General features: G+C 37.0%; 1 protein-coding gene across 1 annotated transcript in view; it reads left to right on the top strand.

Moving 5' to 3' along the window:
• DOK6 (docking protein 6) overlaps window positions 1-19564 on the top strand; it is a 249661-nt gene that overhangs the window by 103381 nt on the left and 126716 nt on the right. Inside the window, exon 3 of the mRNA XM_021530883.3 lies at window positions 11589-11703. Coding sequence (XP_021386558.1) covers window positions 11589-11703 — 115 coding nt within the window. The remainder of the gene's footprint in view (window positions 1-11588; window positions 11704-19564) is intronic.

Below are 19564 nucleotides of genomic sequence, written 5' to 3' on the forward strand. Positions count from 1 at the left end.
GTGTTAGGTTAGAGGAAAGCCAGCCTTTGTCACCCGCTTCTGACCCCAGCCTCCACCATGGTTTCAAGATCTGGCTAAAGGAAGCTAAAGTTGAAATTAAAGGCTTTCAGAGATTGAAACAGATAGGAAGAGGAATTACACCTGGGGCTCGGGCACTGCCATCAGTAGAGAATAGGTACAGGCATAATAATTTCTGTCCGCTGAAAGCCTATGGTTACTTGGATCCTCTAACACTCCTGACCCAGTTTGTCAATGCAGTGAGAGATTTAATGGTTAGGATTTTAACTTGCAGTTCAGCAGGAAGAATTACATATACACATAACTTATAACTGCATTCAAGTGTTACTGTGTGTAAGTGATTTGTTTTCAAATTTAGTCTATGTTAATAAACAATTCTTTTTAATTGAGCTGATCTAACAAGATAATTTTGGAAACTAATGCAAGTCAGCTAACTTAAGTAAACCAAGAGGAAAATTTAAAGGAAGTTTTGGAAAAGTATGTTTCTCTTTTTCTTTCCACTCAAAGACCAGTAACATATTCCTTTTAATTAACCAGTACCTTTGGGTCAGAAATAGAACAGATCTGGACTATCTTCTACTTTGGGAATGTTAAAAGTGAAAACTCTGAAAAACTGGAAACAGTTTCTAACTGTCCAGTGTATTTTAGTCACCTCACAAGGGTATTAATACTCATCTAAAAATCTAGTGTTCACAGTGAAATACTGCATTAATATGATTTGCATGCCTACTAACTCTAGCAGGAAGTTTGATACTTGAAACATATTTTTTAAATTGCAGCTGAAATTTGAAAGGATAATTGTGAAACCTATTTTATTTGAGTTGTGAATCATCTTCCCCCTCTGCCATCTCTCTCTGGCATGATGTTATTTTTCAAGTGTGCACCTGGGTTGCATATAAGAAAATTTATGTTGTTTTAGTATTAAGGCATTAGTTTAAATTTCATTAACACTCACTTTTACAGAAGGCTGTATTTTTTCCCCTTTTATTTTAATGCATGCACAGTAGCCTGGTATTCAAATTGCTTTTCAAAATGAAAGGTTAGATTGGAAAACATATTTCAAAGGATCTTCAGGATAGCAAGGAAATGGGATTGAGGAGAACTGGGATTTTTGTTCTGCCAATGGCTGTCTGTACAATTAGCCCATGAAGTGTGAATGCATTTTTTTTTCGGTATGTATTTAAAAATCCTGATTTAAATGTTTGTTAAAGGAATAAGTCCATGTGCACATGAACTGATCAGATTTTAACTATCACTTTCAAAGACCAGGCTACTAGCCAGAACCAGAATAGTCCCAGTGGGCTGGTTGATTTTATGGGTTAGGCAGCAGCTCAATCCTGACAGTATGACAGCAGCATGGCTTGAGAGAAAGTAAATTGGATTGGAAAAATCCCTACATCTTTGCCTAGTAAAGGCAAAGGCAGCTGATATGATTTTAATACGCTTACTCTGCACTGGTAGGTTTGATTTACCACCACTGTCAACCAATTTAACATTTAAAGTAGCATAACAAAAGCTAGTCAAGGAAGATTGTTTTCCATCCTTAATTTTTTTTAGCGTTCATTGAGACAAAATTAAGAGTTTGTAACTGCTTATGTAAGTGATCAGTTATAGTACACCATGAAACTGGAAACCCAGGTTGTAGCCCATATGAGCCAGCGGTCAACACACTACAGCTGTAAATAGTAATAATTTTTATTTCTCTTCCATTTTTTTCAATTTTGAGAAATTAAAATCATTCTTTTATTTTGTATTCAGTCTAAATTTGCATCATGTCATCTAGGTTTGCTAAAAATGCTGTAAAATTCAAACATAAACATTTTTTAAAACTTAATTTTATCTGGAGGATAAGAAGGAATTATTCATTATCCTTCTACTGTCAGATCTACACATATTTCTTCTCATCAAAGTTTTCTTTTTTGCCCTGACATTACTGCCTTATACTTAGCCTGATTTATTTTAAATATATTCATTAATTCTGCCCAGGTTTTTTTTTTTTTTTTTATGATGTACTTTTTCAGTTCACAGACAAGATTCCTACTGTTGTTATAAGCGTGGTTTCGTTTTAGTACTTAGAGGAATGAATATTTACTTGGTAGAAGTTTCTTGAACACTTACTTCTCTGAAATAGCAGCTGGAGACCTGCCCTAGAGGCATAATGTGGAGGTTGATATGCCACTCCTTGGCAATAGTCCTGAAGAGTGTTGTTACCATAACAACTCATTTTCCAAGGGTAAATCCACATGCAGAGATGGGGAAAACTCCTCTGTTTTCTTTCTGAATTGTTTTTGCTCTTTTATGATCCATTCTTTCATTTCTCTGATCTTGGGATTTCTCTTCTCCCTTATTATGTTCCTCTTGTAATCTTATGCTTTAAGATTTGCTATTCTTTCATTAAATAGGTTTGGTTTTTTTTCTGCCCCTTAGTTAATTTTAACCTTGAGTCCTGGTTTCCAGTCTCTTGCATCTCCTTGTCCTATTGCTGGTTTTCTGCAATATATGCTGATGCCGTGGAAATGTGTTTCCTCTTAAATACTTGGAATATCTTAATTCCGTAAGAGTTTGCCCAAACCCACAAAGGTCCAAATATCCTTGCAGGTCTGTTAGCATCCCTTTCTTAGACTTAGAAGTTATTTCTTATGAAGAGTTTCCTTGTCCAGCTTCTGCTCACAGCAGTGCCACCTCTGAGGTCCAAGGTCTGAGCAAACATGGTTGCACAGGGCGATGTCCCGTTGTGTCTCCAAGAATGGATATTGCATAACCTCACTGGGCTGCCTGTCCCACTGCTGGACTGTCTTCTTGGTGGGAACATCACTTCTCATATGCAGCCTGGACATCTCTTGTCTCAGTTTATGCCCATTGTCCATCTTCCTCCTGCCAATCACAGCTGTGAAGAGCCTGGCTCCATCTCTATAATCTCCCTTCTGGCACTGGGGGGATTGCAGTTAGATGCCCCCAAATCCATCCCTGTTGCAGGATGGAGCAGCTGCTTCCTTCAACCTCTACCCCCACACAGGGCAATAGTCCCAGCTCTGGCTGTCCTGGGGACGCTCTGCTGAACTCATTTTGTCATTGGAATCACTTTTTCATTGGAGTCCCAAAACTGGGGAAAGTATTCTAGAGGTGATCTAATGAATACTGAGTTAAGAAAAAGTCACTTCCCTTGATTTATGGCCTGTGCTTCTTTTAATGCAGCCATTTCCCCAGCCTTAAAGGTCTTTATGCTTTTCAGACAGCACACTCCCTTTTCTTAAGAGCCCAAATCACATCCAGCTCCATACAAAGCTGTAACAAAACTTCTACTCTGTGGCAATTAGATTTAGCAATGTTAAAGGAGCCACTGCTAGCTGCAGATAGTGCCACTGAAAGCTGAGCTGGAGGCAGGTGTTTAGATGCTTTGAGATCCTGTCTGTGGTCTTCTGATCTGTACTGAGCCAACATCTTGTATTCTCCTTTTGCAGACTGGAAGCAGCATATTGGTACCTCCTTTGCCCTTCTCTTGCTGTGATAGTTGACATGGCCCTTGCTTTATATATCACTCTCTTATTGTTGCCATGCTGTTTCTGGTTTGGGATGGGTCTTTACTGTCTGGGCGTCCCTCATTGGTGTCCCTGCTCCTTGCCCGTGTTGGCCTTTGCTCTGTCACATTACTGCTTGCGTGGTATTACACAATAGATGGTCATATGTGGACTATTATTAAGAAATAAAAGGATAAATTATTTCATTTTATAACTTTTTCTTCTGCTTCTACTTTTTCTAGTTAGAACTTAAATGACAGGAAAGTAGTGCGCAATGCAAACCAGAAACCCATTTATGTAAATTCAGACCTTTTCTTCTGCCCAGGCAATTTCCAGGACTCTGCACAGTGGAAATAACTTCCAGTAGATGGATTTGCAGAATCATTTCCCTCCCAGTTTCATATGGGAGGCACATGTTTGGAAGAATTCAAATAAGATATAAACCAGAATGGGCCACTTAAGGTTTTATTCATGATTTTTGTGGTTTTCATCTCTTTTGGACCTCCTTTCTTATTTACCGTGGAATTGTAATTTTTATAGAGATGCAAATATAATAAGTGATTTGGACATACTATTTCTGTAATTGTGGAAGAGTCATCTCATCTATTTAAAGGTACAATTTGAGCACCAGATCCCACAATGTGTTATATATGTACAGTCTTTACATGCCATGTAATAAAAAAGGAAATCCTACATCTTCATCTGCATGACTAGAACAGATGTTTAGTACAAGAAGCAAACAAAAAATGTCCAGTGTGTGTCAATAGTGAAGTGTTGTAGATTAAAGAGAAAGTGTATTGAATTGTTCCTAAAAGCCTTCCTCTTTGAAATAAACAAATATAGTTCCAAAGAAAGTAATCACAAAAGAGGAAAAAAACATTTACTGTTAAGAAGCAATGCATCTCAGTTAATATGAGCCTTTTTTTAAATTAAGTGCCTTTTGGAATTTAATAGCTTTTCACATCTAGGAATATAACTAAGATACTGAGATGATAGCAAAACACCCAAATATTTTAAAGGATGGGTGTTTTAAGGTGCATTGACAGTAACTGTTTCATAATATATTTTGCTAGTATAATGAAATTGTGATGTTCTAATTATTTCCTATTATTTACCTGGGTAGCAAATGCTCTTTCAAAAAGACTTTAGGTTGATAGACAGGCAAGGGCTAAAGTTTTTTTAGAGAGACCAGAAGTTTGTTACTAGAAATCTGTTATCTGATTTTTTCTGACTAGACAGATATAACTGACCACTTCAAAGCCTGGGTGTGCTGGTCAGAGATTTTATTTTCCATATAGCAATATCCTAAATAATTTCCTTGATCATCAGCCTATACTTGTGTGTCCTTCTAAGGCTATCTGCCACTGAAGGCTTTCTTACGTTAGTAGTTTTCTTACACTTGAATTATTTACTAGGTATCTGCAGCATGGCTTTGTTGAAATTAAATTACAGTTGGTGTAGCTGGAGAAAAGTTGAGTTAGACTTCTGAAATCTATTAGGATGATTTTCAGATTATTTCCTAGTCTCTTGGCACAGACATGCACTAAAACTAAACCAGACCAATCATTTAGTATTTCCTGTAACTCAGTCCCCTGGCATCTGACAATGCTTGTGCATTCTGGTAGGGAGGAGAGAATTGAAGAAATTTTGTATTAGCGTTAAATTTAGGATCTTTATGCAGAAAGGTGACTTTAGTTTATGTGAACCTCTCAGGTTAAATGTTGCTATCATAAGACTTCAAGGAAATGAAGCTTTTTTTTCAAAGTGAGGGCATAAGCTAAATACTTCCTTTTATCCTCTTGTCTTTTTGACCATATAGTATGAGATTTGTTAACTGTTGTTTCCTTCAGAGGAGTCCTCAGTTTCTTCTCTTGTTTTTAAGGTTGGTGTACTGATCTATGTTTCTTTTTTTGTGTTTTTTTTTTTTCTGTTTTGTTTTGGTTTTTTTTGGATTGTTGATCCATCCAGATGTGGCTAGACAGTATTTATAAGGTGTTGATAGTTATGGACTTTATTATTCCTATGTAACATTTACTAAAAGAAGCAGGTGGATGTTCTGAATATGGAGTTCTTTCAGATAAGATGTTACACCAACACAAAAGAAGTTAAAGTTTTAGGCTTATCTCCAGACCAAGATAAAGAAAAACAATGAGGATGTGAGGAAGTGCATTGCATTACCTGAAGCAATATTTAGATGATTCATGACTGATCAAGATATATGAGCAATAGTGTCAGAAAACTTATAGGATCTTTCACCTTTTTGATTCATCTGTAAAAGCGTATTAGATTTTGGCAAACAATCCAAACATCAACAAAAATTTGTTTCCAGATCAAGTGCATTTATTTTCATCTGTGCTTATAAGGAATATTTGAGGTGAAGCAAATTCCTGGCTGTGAGAGGAGCCAAGTTACAGTAAGCAACACTGATGTGTTGCCTTGAGATCCTGACACAAGTCTAGACTGGTATAATTTTACAGGAGTGAGATTATGCCTTTACCAATCCTGGAAGTTATCCTACCTATTAGCCCTTCAAGGCTATGTCCTTTTATCAAATATTAATAAGAAGTGGAGGACTTGGCTTTCTCTGAAACAACTATGTCAAGACCCATCCCCCCTCCACCCAGAAAGAAAAAAAACCTGTATAAGAGATGAAAAAAAAAAAAAAAATCTAAAAAAAACCTTGGCAAATTTTGGTTACCTGTAAGCTTAGTAACTCTTCTACATCTTTTCATCAATCAGTGTTAAATTGTCTTTTGAGAGAAAAAGCAAAAGTGGTTTTAAAGAGTGATAAAAAAATTCAAGAAACAGAAAAAAAAGTAGGAAATGTATGTGTGGGCCGCTGAGTGATGGACATATGAAGCAGGAATTATTGATGAGGAGTAGGAGAACTGAGAAATAGTCCAGGTGCTAAGAGTCCCTAGCACATACCACACTGAGCAACATATGGAGAACAGCACTATATGTCTAGAAGAAAAAAGAAAGTCTAAGTTAACTTGCTAATGGTAGTGGAAATTTGTATACTACGTAATCATAGTTTAATAAAAAAAGGATTTATTTCACCTACTGGAAGAAATCAAAGGATAAAAAATCAGAAAAAATCTCTTTGCAATTTGCTTACTAAGGAGGCAATATTGGGTATTTTATTCATTGTTGGAATTAATTTTGTTCTAGAGAGTTACAAATGGGGAAAATATGAAAACTGATTTTCAAAGTTTTCGTTGGTTTGGGTTGTTTTCAGTGTTACCAAGGTTTTAGATGAAGTATAATCCCCTAATGGGGAAAATGTTTTTTGGTTTTTTTTTACTTTTTAAAAACTTTATTAGACTTTTAAAACCTTCTTAAAATCTGCTATGTTTTAAATAATTTCAAAGTAGTATTTTTATAAGTTCTATTTTTGCCTTTTCAGTAGCTTTGATACTTTTCCCCTTTTAAAAAATGCTTATTTATTTTTGTGTTTAAAAAAAAAAATACAGAGAATTTAAGCCACAGTTTTAAAAATCTCTGAGATAAAGCAATCTGGTTGCCAGGCAAAGCTCATCTATTCCTTCATACAGGATGATATACTCTCAGGTGTTTTTTAATTGCACACGTTCAGCAAGTAGAGAAACGACTCATGCTTAATTGGCATTAAATCCAGAATTCAGAATTTCATTAACTTAATTCTCTATCAATGGGAGGATAGGCTTTCACAGTTTTGCCTCTATCTTTCTACTCTGATTGTGGAGGGAAGCATACAGTACAATTTGAAAAGATGAACACTGAAGGAACTATTCATGTTTATTTGATATTGAAAATTATATAAGCAATAGAAATACTGAGTGGCTTATTTGATAATATGGCCTTTCTAGTTGTTAATGTAGATTTGTGTTCCTGAAGTATTCTCATTTCTTTTTCTGTTAGCTTGCTCAGAAAAATTATAATTACTAAAATCTTTATAAATTTCCTATGTCCTCAAAATGTTTTAGCTAAAATTATTTCCTTCAGTTCTTGTAAAGTAAAGCATTTCAATAAGAAAGAGATTATTTTGGAAAAAAAATCTTAACTGTCAGAAATGCTTTTGCTACGTATGTTAAACCACTAAAGTATTTGACAAGGATGTCTCACAATATCTCATAGCAGTTTCAAATAGGTCCATTTTTTATGGAAAGGCAAGAGGGATATGATTTACAAGAGAGATATGATTTCTGTATGAGACTACAAATGGCTTAAAAAGTTTGTCTTAAAGAAAGAAGGTAAAAGTCAGGGAGTTTGGAAGAGGCAACTAATGTAACTTTCTCACACTGCAGTTACAGGAAATTCTGTGCTGTCGAGGGAGGTCCTGTGATTTCAGACACAAAGGAAAATCAAAATGTGTTTAAAACAAATACCCTTTTTTCCTGCATGGAGACTATTTTTCTTTACTGGCCTAGCATGTTGTTCAACTTAATCACTCATGAGTACCAAAAAGCAGCACATAAGATTTGGCACTGTTTTCATTGTCTCTTTCTGACATTAAATTCCCACCAGCAACTTCTGTTGTATGTACATTTTTTACTGACAATATTCTTAAGTGTTTGATGCATGTTGCATATGTGACTGTATTAAACAAGGCAGAATTAATGTACTGATCAGAAGATGACTCAGAAAATCATCTTTACATATAGCTGTGTGTGTACTTAGGTATGTCTGTATTTATGTTTCAAACATAAATTACTATTAAAATTTTGTTGCTTTAGTGCTAGGAATGTAAGATTTCTGGCTCTATTATCATTATTATAAGCATTGCAGGGTCTTTCAGTAATCTGTAATACTCAAGTACTAAGAAAAAAGGTAGATCTCTACTATATAACAGAGACTAGAAGAAGGCTTGATAAGCCTTATTGTCACTATTCAAAGCAATTCTATTTCCTTTTCTGCTATACCAGAGAGAGAAACTTTCCCTTCTAAGTACAGCAAGATTTAAGGCACTTTTATCAGCATGGTGTGCAGTTTCACAAATGCACACACGTGAAAATGTCACTTTCTGTATTAATTGCTTGTGTAAGAATCACTGGAGCTTTTTCCTCCTATCAGTGTTTTCCCTATTGGACCACCAGCTATTTTTAAAATTTTCTTTAATAATAACCTGAACTTTTTTGTGTCCCAAATCATCTTAAATATTTTGCTCTTATATCTTCTCATTTAGCAAGGCTAGTAGATCTGTGCCCTCTCTCTGACTTTGGGGCCTTCAGTGTCTTCAAAATTCAGTAATAACTTATGGATTTGGTATTGTTCCCTCAGGTTTTGAATTCTAGAGTCTGCTCTCTCCTCTGCCTGCTAATGCTTTCTTACCTCTCTTTTGGGGGATTTCCTTGAGATTAGTGCTTTGGGTGAGTCATAAAAGCCCTCTCACACATTAGTTCTTTTACCATGCATGGATCAAGGAAAATCAACAGATATTAAAGTAAATTCTTTAATGGAACAGGGATATTTGTGGTATTCAGCCCTTCTCTTTCCTCCAAGACAAAAAGTAGTGAAATATATGGATTCTTACAAAGCCCTGAAAATGCATGACAAAAGTTAAAATTATATGGGATTAGGAACCAAATGGTGAGGCAAATGCACCTGTGTCCAAAAGAAGGCCAAAAGGTTAACATGAAGAATACAGAGAATTTTGGCAGTCAACCAAAGATCAACCTGGAGAATTTCTGACAGTCTTACTTCAGCCTATAGGAAGAACTGTGGAGTAAATATAATATCTGGGAAAGGCAGCATGGATTTACCAAGGGTAAATTGTGCCTGACCAGTATGATCACCATCTGTGATATGTTATGAGAAGAACTTTAGCAGGGCTTTTCACATTTTCTCCTGTGGGATTCTCAAATTGAAGTTGGGACATTACTCTCTATGCAGGTGAATGTCTACATGATGTAAAGATGGTCAGCTAGAGCTAGTCAGACCCAGAAAGTTGTGGTTAATTAGTTGGTTATTATATGGTTAATGGTTGGTTATTATGTAGTTAATGGTTGGTTATTATGTAGTTATGTTGGTTATTAGTGTGGTTAATGTGCTTACCTGTTTGGAGGGTTGCAGCAAGTGTGGAACTGCTGTGCACTTGGACCTTCTTGATATTGTTATCAGGGACCTGGAGGAAATAAGGGAGCTGCACCAATGTGCAGAGAACAAATTGGTAAGGATCAGTGCTTTTGGTAGTCAAGTCACCTTTTCAGCAGCCTGAACAGGCAGGATGAATGGGCTGACATGGACTTTGTTAAAGTGATTAAGGGCAAAAGACAAGTGCCAGCCTGGGGGTAGAAGAACCCCTGCATGGCACAGGTTTGGCATTGGCAAGCTGGGGGCAGGACTGCAGGGAGAGCCCTGGATTTTGATGTCTCAGGCAGCAAAGCTCCGTGGGCTGGGTGGACAAAAGAATGGCTAGTCAGTACAGAGAATGATTATTCTCCTCGGATTAGCACACATTAGACCATATTCATTTTTGGCCCACCTGTTACAACAAAGATATTGACAAACTGGAGTGAGTTTTGCTGAAGGCTGTTAAGGCAGACTCTAGAGCAGTCTTCAGTTCTGGTCCCAAGTTCGTCAGCATATAACACATTCCTCTTCATGCTTTGTCTCAGTTTCTTTTGTTGGTTTGATGCATCTCGCTGCTCATCTGCTATCAATATTTTATTGAAATGTCTTTGCCCCAACGTGTTCCATTTTTTTACTGCACCTTATAAAATCTCTTCTGCTTTAAAAACATTTATTTCAGCATGTGAAAAGGAATGCTGGAACTGTACACCAGGAGCATAACAATTACAAAGCAAAACAAAAAAAACCCACCTACATTCAGTCAATTTTTTCTGTAGTCATAGATGTCCAAACTCATATAGCTGACATTTTTCTGGAAATTAATTCTGCCTGAGGCAAATGTCCTGCCTGAGAAAAACTAACTCTAAACAGATAAAGCTTGCCCAGAGTTCCAAGAAACTGAGAAAAACATTTCAGAATATGAAGTGTTAATCAGTTTAATATAGGCAGGCCACGAGGTGTGGTTGGAATAACATATTTTTCTTCCATTTTTTGTTAATTGTAGTTATATACATGCATCAAAAGAAAATTGAAATAGATTGAATTTTTATATTGTAAACTTGCTGCAAGAGTATTTTATTGTTGATAAGCTTTTCTAATATTTAGGAAATAAAATGAAAGTTTGAGTTCTTTTGAGATACATTTTAAAGACACATGAGGATCTATCCTTACAATGTAGTGATACTATTTGGCATATTAGTTGAGTTACCTTCCTTAACTAATGAAACACTGTTCTTCCAACGTTAGGTTTTCTGTTTGATGCAGATTCTGAAACCGATCCAAGTTGTATAAGTATAGGAATTGAAAAATAGATTATACAAATCTCAAGGCTGAGTTGATGTTACTGTAAACTATTTCCATGTAGGACTTATTAAAGAAACAGTTTTGTCGAAATTTATTAGAGAAATAGAGTTATTAGAATTAAGTTTTGTAACTTAAGACTCTACCTATTTATGTGGGTTTTTTTTAACCAATTACCAATCTGATAAATAACCCTAGGGGTTTAGGAATGGTACTCCTCAGTTTGGGCCTCCCACTGAGACTCAAAACCACACTGCTGCGCTCCCCCCTTCCCCTCCCCTTCCCACTCCTTTGGAATGGAGTTGAGAATTGGAGGCACAAAAGCTGAAAATCATGGGTTGAGATAAGAATGATTTACTAGAAACAGCAATGAGACAGAGAAATGAACAGTAACAGCAGCACAAAGAATCAATTTACATGGAAAAGCTTGCAACAGGGAAAGCCAGTATCAGGCTCTTCCCCACAATGCTTTCTCTGCTGGAAGAAGAGCTCCTTACTCCTGCCCCTGGCAATGAGTGAGGTGGAGTGGAATAACTTCTGGGCCTTTCCACACACCTTTCCTGCTTACTGTGAAAAATTAACCCTGTCCTGGCTGAAACTAGGACGGGAAAAACACTTTATAGTAAAAATTGAGATGCTAAGGTTAATATTTTTATTTGTACTATTTATACACTGGTCTAAAATACTTTTCTTCATTTTAAGGTAACAGAGCTGCACAATATCAAAAACATAACCAGATTGCCTCGAGAGACAAAGAAGCATGCAGTGGCAATTATCTTTCACGATGAGACATCAAAGACATTTGCGTGTGAGTCAGGTAAGCAATTGCTGCTTCATCTCTAGCTTGAAGAAATCAAGTTACACATCAAAGTCTGACTCGGATGAATTAACTCACAATGCCAGTTAAAAACTCTAAGCTTAAAGAAATTTGTGGTAAACAAAAAACTTTGAAGTTTGGGGTTCAGGCCTTTTGGGGTTTGGTAGGGTTTTTTAAATATATTATGAGAGGTGTTAAGGTTGTTAACAGAGCTCTTTTTTCCATTATTTTTCTTTGCATGCAGATGGTCTAAAGACTGGAGGTTTCCAGCTAAACTTGTAAATCCTAGTAAAAAATAACCTGTAAGATGTTATTAAATCAAGATGTGAAACATTCTTTTTTTAACAAGATTTGCTATAGGCACTTACTAAACTAATAATTATCATGCCATTGCAAATAAGTGGCAAATACCAGCTAAAACCTCGGGATATTTTAAAGCAGGGTGTCAAGCAGTCTGTGGTTTGAATGACTCCATAGCATAATGACTAGACTAGCATAGAACATGAGTTGGGCATTAGAGTATACAATGGCAGGCAGTTAGTTGTGAGACACTGATCACTGTAAAATTAAAGTGCACTATATTCTTGTCTGAAAGCACAGTTGTACACATCTGTGTCCTAGGGTATATTTTAACAGAAAAAAAAAGGTTTTAAAAATAGTGGGAAATTCTTTAATGATAAAGTTTGTGATTTTTTAGTGACATATTTGAAACTTTGAATTTAAAAGTTTGTATAGAGAATACTATATATAAAAGTGTTGGTTTTGGTTTTTTTAAAATATATATGTAACATTATGTATGTATGGTGAAAGGCCTAGAAGAAAAGCCATGAGGAGTGACTGAAGTTACTTGGTGTGGAGAAGAAACTGGAGTCTACAACTTCCTTTTGAGGGGAAGAAGAGAGGAAGACACTGATCTCTCTGTGGTGATCAGAGAGAGGACCCAGGGAATGGCCTGAAGTTGTGGCAGGGGAGGTTTAGGTGGGAATTAGGAAAAGGTTCTTCATCCTGAGGGTAGTTTAGCCCTGGAAAAAGCTCTGCAGGGAAGTGGTGACGGTGCCAGTCTGACAGAGTTCAAGAAGTATTTGAAAAATACTTTTGGGCACATGGTGTGACTTTTGGCACTGTCCTGCACAGGGCCAGAAATTGAACTCTCTGATCCTTGTGGATCCCTTTCAATTCTGGATATTCTGTGATTCTATATCAATATTATCATATAAACATTGCATCGTGTACAGTGTAAATAATAAATTCAATGCAGTGAAACAAAATCTGAGAAAAGTGGAGGAAGTTAAACGTGTACAAGTTCATTAATTATGTAGCTTTTCGATCAAATATTGCAAATGGTCATATGTACATTCCATCATGAAAGATAGATTGACAGTGTTTTTGGTTAATTAATTTAAGTTTAAGGACACACATAGAAAATCTGTGTCTGTCTACAATTGGCTTAAGAGATCATTAGATAAGTAGTCCACATTTTGAATTCTAATATGTAGAGTTGATAGTGACTCTATATTATGATTAATAATTGAATGAAAGCATTTTCATTATATTCCAACAGCACTTAAGTCAGTTCTATAGAAACTTTTTCATATGCCTTTGCATTAAATCCTCTTCTTTCCTAGTGAGATCTTGTTGCTTCCCTAGAATTACTGTGGTTCAGGTATATTTGAAAAGAGTGACAGCAAATCATAACTTCAGAATTCTTTCACCAAAGAAGGGACAAACCTGTGGGAATCCAGGGCAATGGGAATATCCCCCTGTCTGCCCTGGGGTGTTTTGATAAAATAATAATTTAAAAAATAATTTTAAAATAATAATTTAAAATAATTTAAATAATTTAAAATAATAATTGAAAAATAATTTTTAAAATAATTTAAGCGTCACTTCTTAATTAGGTAGTTTCGCTTTTGATTAGACTTAAAAAGACCTTGTAGTATGAGTTTGTTAGCCATTTTTGTGCTGTTTTCACGCATGCAAGGTCTTGATAATTTAACAATTAACAGAAGCTGAAGACTGAAAAAGTCCAATGCATCTCTCGTTCCTGACACAGAACTGCTCCAGGAGAGTCTCCCCTACCAGGGGTGCCCCCAGAGAGTTACCCCACTTGGGGCCCATAAACTCACACAAACCTAAGTTCAGTATGTCTGGCCCACTCACCCTTTCTTCTTAACCTTGAACCCAGTTGTAAATACAAGGCACATGTAGTACCATAAGGTGCTAGCAGGGTGTCAGTATGAGCTGCTCTCCCTTTAAGCTCTATACAATGGTGTGTTTTGAGTGGGCAGGACCCTGGGTGAAGTGGCAAACAAGTGGAGAGCTTGCAGACAGAGAACAAAGTTCAGACCAAGATAAGTGATGTAGTAGGTGTCTGATCTAGACCTCATCAACAAGAGAAGGAAGATGAAGCAATCTCGGGGCAGGTGGAAAAAGCCTTATAGTTCCAGGCATTGGTATTCTTGGGTGACTTTAACCTCAGGAGTAACTACTGGAAGACCAATAAGGCTGAACACAAGCAATCCAGATTTCTGAAACAGATTGAAGACAATTTCTTGATACAGATGATCAATAGTGTGATGAGGGGAGATGTTTGTTCAGGGACATGCTTGGCAGGCTCCTGTGGATCCTTGAAGGGCAAAGGAGCCCAGGAGATCTATCTAATCTGTGAGGACAGTATCCTCTGAGCACAAGAACTGTTCTCCCCATACTCAGAAGACAAGCTTTACAGAAGAGGAGTATGACTCGCTCAAACACACACACACAAAAAACCCTACAATGAAGCGGAGACTGACTACTTGGGAGGAATAAAGAGTCATTGTCTATTTACATAGGAATGGAGTTCAGCAAGCTCCAGCTCAGGGAAATGCAAGATAGAAAAGGTTTCTTAAAGTACATCAGGAGTAAAATAAAAGCTAAGTAAGTGTGGCTCTATTGCTTGCTGGAACAGTTGACATATTGATAAGGATCATGAGAAAGGCTAAGGTACCTTTTATACTGTGGTTTTCACTTGCAAGGCTTGTCCTCAGGCCTTCCAGGTCCCTGAGCCCTTGAACATGATGAAGTATCCCTGGCAAAGGAAGGCATGGTAAGGCATCACTTAAAACACTTGTATTTCCTACAAAAGTTAGTGGAGCTTGATTGTAAAGAATGAAAAGGAGCATCCAGATAACTGTACTTCAGTCAGCCTCACCTCAGTCCCTGAGAACACTGTTGGAGCAAATCACATGTAAGCACATGAAGGACAGCAAGGTGAATGGGAGTATTAAAAAAAAACCACTTCCCATATACAAATAATATTTTCCACAATAGGGCAAAAGAAAGACAGTGATTCTTACATACCTTGATTGTAGTGGTCTTTGACACCCTCTGTAGCTTCCTCCATAGCCCCCAGAATTGGTGGGGCACAGAATGGATAAAGACACTATAAAGTGGACAGAAAATAGGCTGGACTTAAGAAATCAAGGCTGTGAAGCCAAGCTTGCAGCCAGGAGGTAGTGGATCCCTCAGTTCCATGCTGGGACCAATATCATTCAATGTCTTCACTGACAATCTGCATGATGAGGTGAAGGGTACTCTCAGCTGGTTTGCAGGTGACACCAGGCAGAAAGGAAGGGCTGCTGTCAGAGGGACCTGGACAGGCTGGAGAAATGGCTTACATAAACTTTATGAAGGCTTACATAAATCTTATGAAACTCAGCAAGAACAAAAGCTCTTTGCCCTGGCTTGTGGTAATCCCAGCCACAAGGCAGGCTTGGTGCCAGCTGTTGGGAAGCAGCTCTGCAGAAAAGACTCTGGGGTCATGGTGCACAACACGCCCTGGACAGCAGTAGTAAGGGTCTTCACAGCAGGTGAAAGGTTCACAGAAAGTGACCCTCCCCTTTTACTCAGCACTTGTAGGACCACATCTGGACTGCCATGTCCAGTTTTGTGCACTCAGCACAATACTGACATACAGGAATGAACCCAGGGGAGGGCACCAAGAGCATAGGACATGTGAAGAGAGACTGAGGGCATATTCAGCCCGGAGAAAAAAATACTTCAGGGGATCTTATTGCTTATGTGATCTGAGAATACAGAGAAGATTGAGCTATAAAAGCATTAGATACCTTGCTGTTTCTGAATGACTACAAATCTTGGCTGTGAGCATAGTGGAGTTTCAATCAGTTTGTCTTTCTCCATGCCTTCAGTCTAAGCAGCATACACTGCATCACATGTATCAGATGAGAAAGATGCACCGTTTTGTTTCACTAAAATCTGACTCTCTTTAACTCCAAATTTTTTGTTTTCTGAACTAGGAAGATACAGTCCAAAAAAATTTAATTCCCCAAGGCATTTCCACAGTGAATTCTGTCTTCTCACAAGGAACTGTTACCGTTTTTAATGCTTTGAAATGTGCCAAGTACTTGGATTTCCTGTATGAAACTTAACAAAATTTAAAGAATATTTTAAGAAATTGCTTCTTATTTAAAATGGATTCTTTTTCTTCTCTTGTTTAGTGGCACTGGTTTATGTGGAAAAATGCATACTTTTACAGCCTCATGGTGTATAGTAATGTACACACAATGATGTTTATTTTGGCAAATCTTCTTGCTACTTCTTTGGTTAACACAATAACTTTACTAATCCTGCTTCTTTCCAGTGGCTTCAGTGTCAAAAAACACTCAAATGGTTTTCACTCAAGGCAAAAACTTTCTAGACTCATAACTGCTTGACCTTGAATTTTTTAGGACTCCAGAGTTTCATAATGTGGACATTTTTCTACCATGAAGCCTCTGAATAGACAGAAGCAGATACCTTGTTTATTATCATCTTGACTTCTAGAGGCAGATGGAAGGAAAGTAACATTAAATCCATTGCAAAAGGTCTGCTGAGCATAGAGACAACAATTTTTTGGAGACAAGGAGAAAGGAATACTCAAAGCTGAGTTGATTTTAGGGACTGAACAATGTGATGTAGGGGTTTTGTCAGTGTTCTACCAGAAAATGATTTTAAATAATGGTATCATTTTGGTTTTGATAGTCTGAGCTGATACCTTCTCTTCTGCTCTGTCTTAAAGTGCCAAAAAACAGCACATTTTTCTGGCACATAGCTTTCTTAATTGTGGAATTAAGCACAATAAAATACTATTCTGTTTCAAAATAGGTCTCTAAAGATGCAGAACACTTTTGTTCTCCCCAGAAAGCCTGAGAGCTGTAATACCAGCCCACTGGGTGTGCTGGCTCTGAGCCTGTGGTTTTTTTTTCCCTAAACTCTTGCATGTTTTAGACCCTCATCTTGCTTATTGTCTTCAAGGCAGCTACTGGCAAATCTGAGCTCTGGGTGGGCTGTAACCCCTATATTTCCATTAGAATTACAGCAAAATAGTAATCTTAGATGCATCTAATTGTTGGTAATCTTCATTTGCTAATGAAAACATTCTATGGAAAAACAAATCGTAATCCTCCATATGCTTTTGTTATCACCTACCCACCACTACTACCAGTGCTCCCAACATCTACAACAGTTGTAGAAATGTGTTCCATTCTGAAGCCCTATTAAAATATTTTGAAGAGCAAATCAATCTAATATATTACAGTTCCCCAAATAAAAGCATGGGATAACAAGTCTTTAAAGAATTATCCTTCTTCAAGAAGAAAGGGAAGCTTCTTGCTTCACTATATCTGTTTCTGACATCTTCTCTAAGGGGCATAAACATGCGACTTTGGTGATTAGCAGGCAACATTTTAAAATTCTCTGTTACCATGAGAATTGTTTCAGTGGAAGTAAACTAATGAGAAGTCATGGCTGATTAAGTAACATGAAAAGTAGTCTATAACTCAGTGAACCTATAACATGCTTTAAAGAGTGAGAATTCTTCAAACCATGGGAAATTGGTGCTGCTCTAACAAGGAACACACTATGGTTTCAATTTGAGCCTTCCTGAAAACTGTGTGAAAGTTATTGCCATAAAGGGAACTTCTGTGTGGTTTTTTTGTTTGTTTGTTTTTTTGGTTTTTTTAATTAAGAATTATGAAAGTCTGGGGGATTTTGTCTTCATTCTGAAGTATATAATCAAGTGGAGAATGTCTTTCGGCTCATCATTCCAGCTGCTGGGTTTGATATGTTGACTTTCCCTGATACCATTGCTAAAGTTGTTGGCACGGGTCTTGTTTGGCTGAGGACTTTTTGTTATTTTTGTTGAGTTTTTTCCTTCACGTAAGTGCGCTGTCACTTTTTGTGTAGTTACAGCCATGCCTGGTTGCATGTATCTGTTAAGATGCTCTTCTTCCTGCAAGCCTGATATCTGTAATATGACTGTAAGACAAGTGTCTGAATTGAGACAGGTGTTCTGAAATGTCCTTTAAACTCTCACAAAACTTGTAGATGTGATGCAGTGAGCAATGGTGGCTGTGCAGGGCCAGCAAGAAAATGAAGCTGGAGGGCATGATTACTGATTTAATCTAGAATTTTATGGTGCTGTTTTAGAAGTTGCTAGCATGATGAGGATTGTGTCTCAATAATACCTATAGCTTTTAAGGAATGCTGTTTCTGATTTGCACTAGTCAGGGACAGATCATATGGGGGCTTTCATTTTTCTTTTAGTGATGACAGCAAAATACTAAGTGATACCAGTCCCTGGGCATTTCATGCTTAGTGGCCCCTCCAGCACAGGTTTCTGTAAAATCTATTTTGGTTTCTAAATGACAGAATGTGATGAAAACTGATGAACTTTTGAACCTAGTTCTTAAAAGATAAAAACAAACAAACAAAAAAAAATTAAAATGAGGGGAGTTGAAAATATTATGGACATAGCAATAAGAAAGACTAATAGAGCTGAGAGGTGATTCTGGTGATTTGAAAATAGAATGAGTTGTGACATAAGGGGCATTTCTGGTTTTGTTTGTTTACATAGAGAAAGGAACCTGCACTCTCCAAAAAGCATATGTCTCATTAGAGATCAGATGCATGTTCTCACTAACATATGTAACACATTGTCTGAGATCTAAAAAAGAGTGAAAAGACAGGTATTTAATGAAGTTAAATATTTTGCTCTGGATTCTTACATTCCCCTTTTCTATCACAATTTTTGAAACACTATCCACTTTCAAGGCAAAGTTCAGTCTGAGTCATGGTAATGTTAAAATTTAATTACAATGCATACTCTTTTGTTCTGGACAAATAGTTTTAGTTTGTTTTGGTGTTTTTTTTTTTTTCATTTTGCCTTGAAATAGGCACCTCTGTTCTGACTTTAATATACATAATGTAGAAGTATTTGGATTCTGCCTCTCATTCCTCTTGGTTGCCAGTTGATACTAATTTCTCTTGGTTGTCTGTATGAGCTACAGTGTTACAATTTTATGACACATACTGGTAATTTGTATTACTAGCAAATGGAATGAATGCAGAAAATTATGCTCCATCTTCAGGACATAGCTGTTGATGGAGCAGGTTCTACACTGTTACTTTCCATCCTGTTCATTTCAACAATATTTTGTGAATACAAACTCATATTTTCATTTTTTTTAGCAGAATGCTAAGCTTGAAAACCGTAGACACTCAAAATGGTCCCCATATTTTCTGCACTTCTTCCATGCTCTTCCAGGGCCCTGAGCTAGGAATGCTGCTGCATTCTCAGTTTATAGGGCAAATGTGGAAAAGGAAGGAAATAATGTTCACTTCCAGCAGGAACATGCACAGGTGCTGTGACAAAAGAGGTAGGAAAGCTGAACATTTCTAAATGCAGGAATTGGAAAAGGTAAACTTGCTCTAAGACTGCAATATGGGAAACCCTAAAATTTAGACTTTGAAAATCAAAACCTTTGGAGACTGAAATTTGTTTTGGTTCCCTAAATGTTGATTATATACTTGTGTAAATTGCAGA

This window comes from Lonchura striata, chromosome 1, assembly GCF_046129695.1.
Source record: "Lonchura striata isolate bLonStr1 chromosome 1, bLonStr1.mat, whole genome shotgun sequence".
Classification (NCBI taxonomy): Eukaryota; Metazoa; Chordata; class Aves; order Passeriformes; family Estrildidae; genus Lonchura; species Lonchura striata.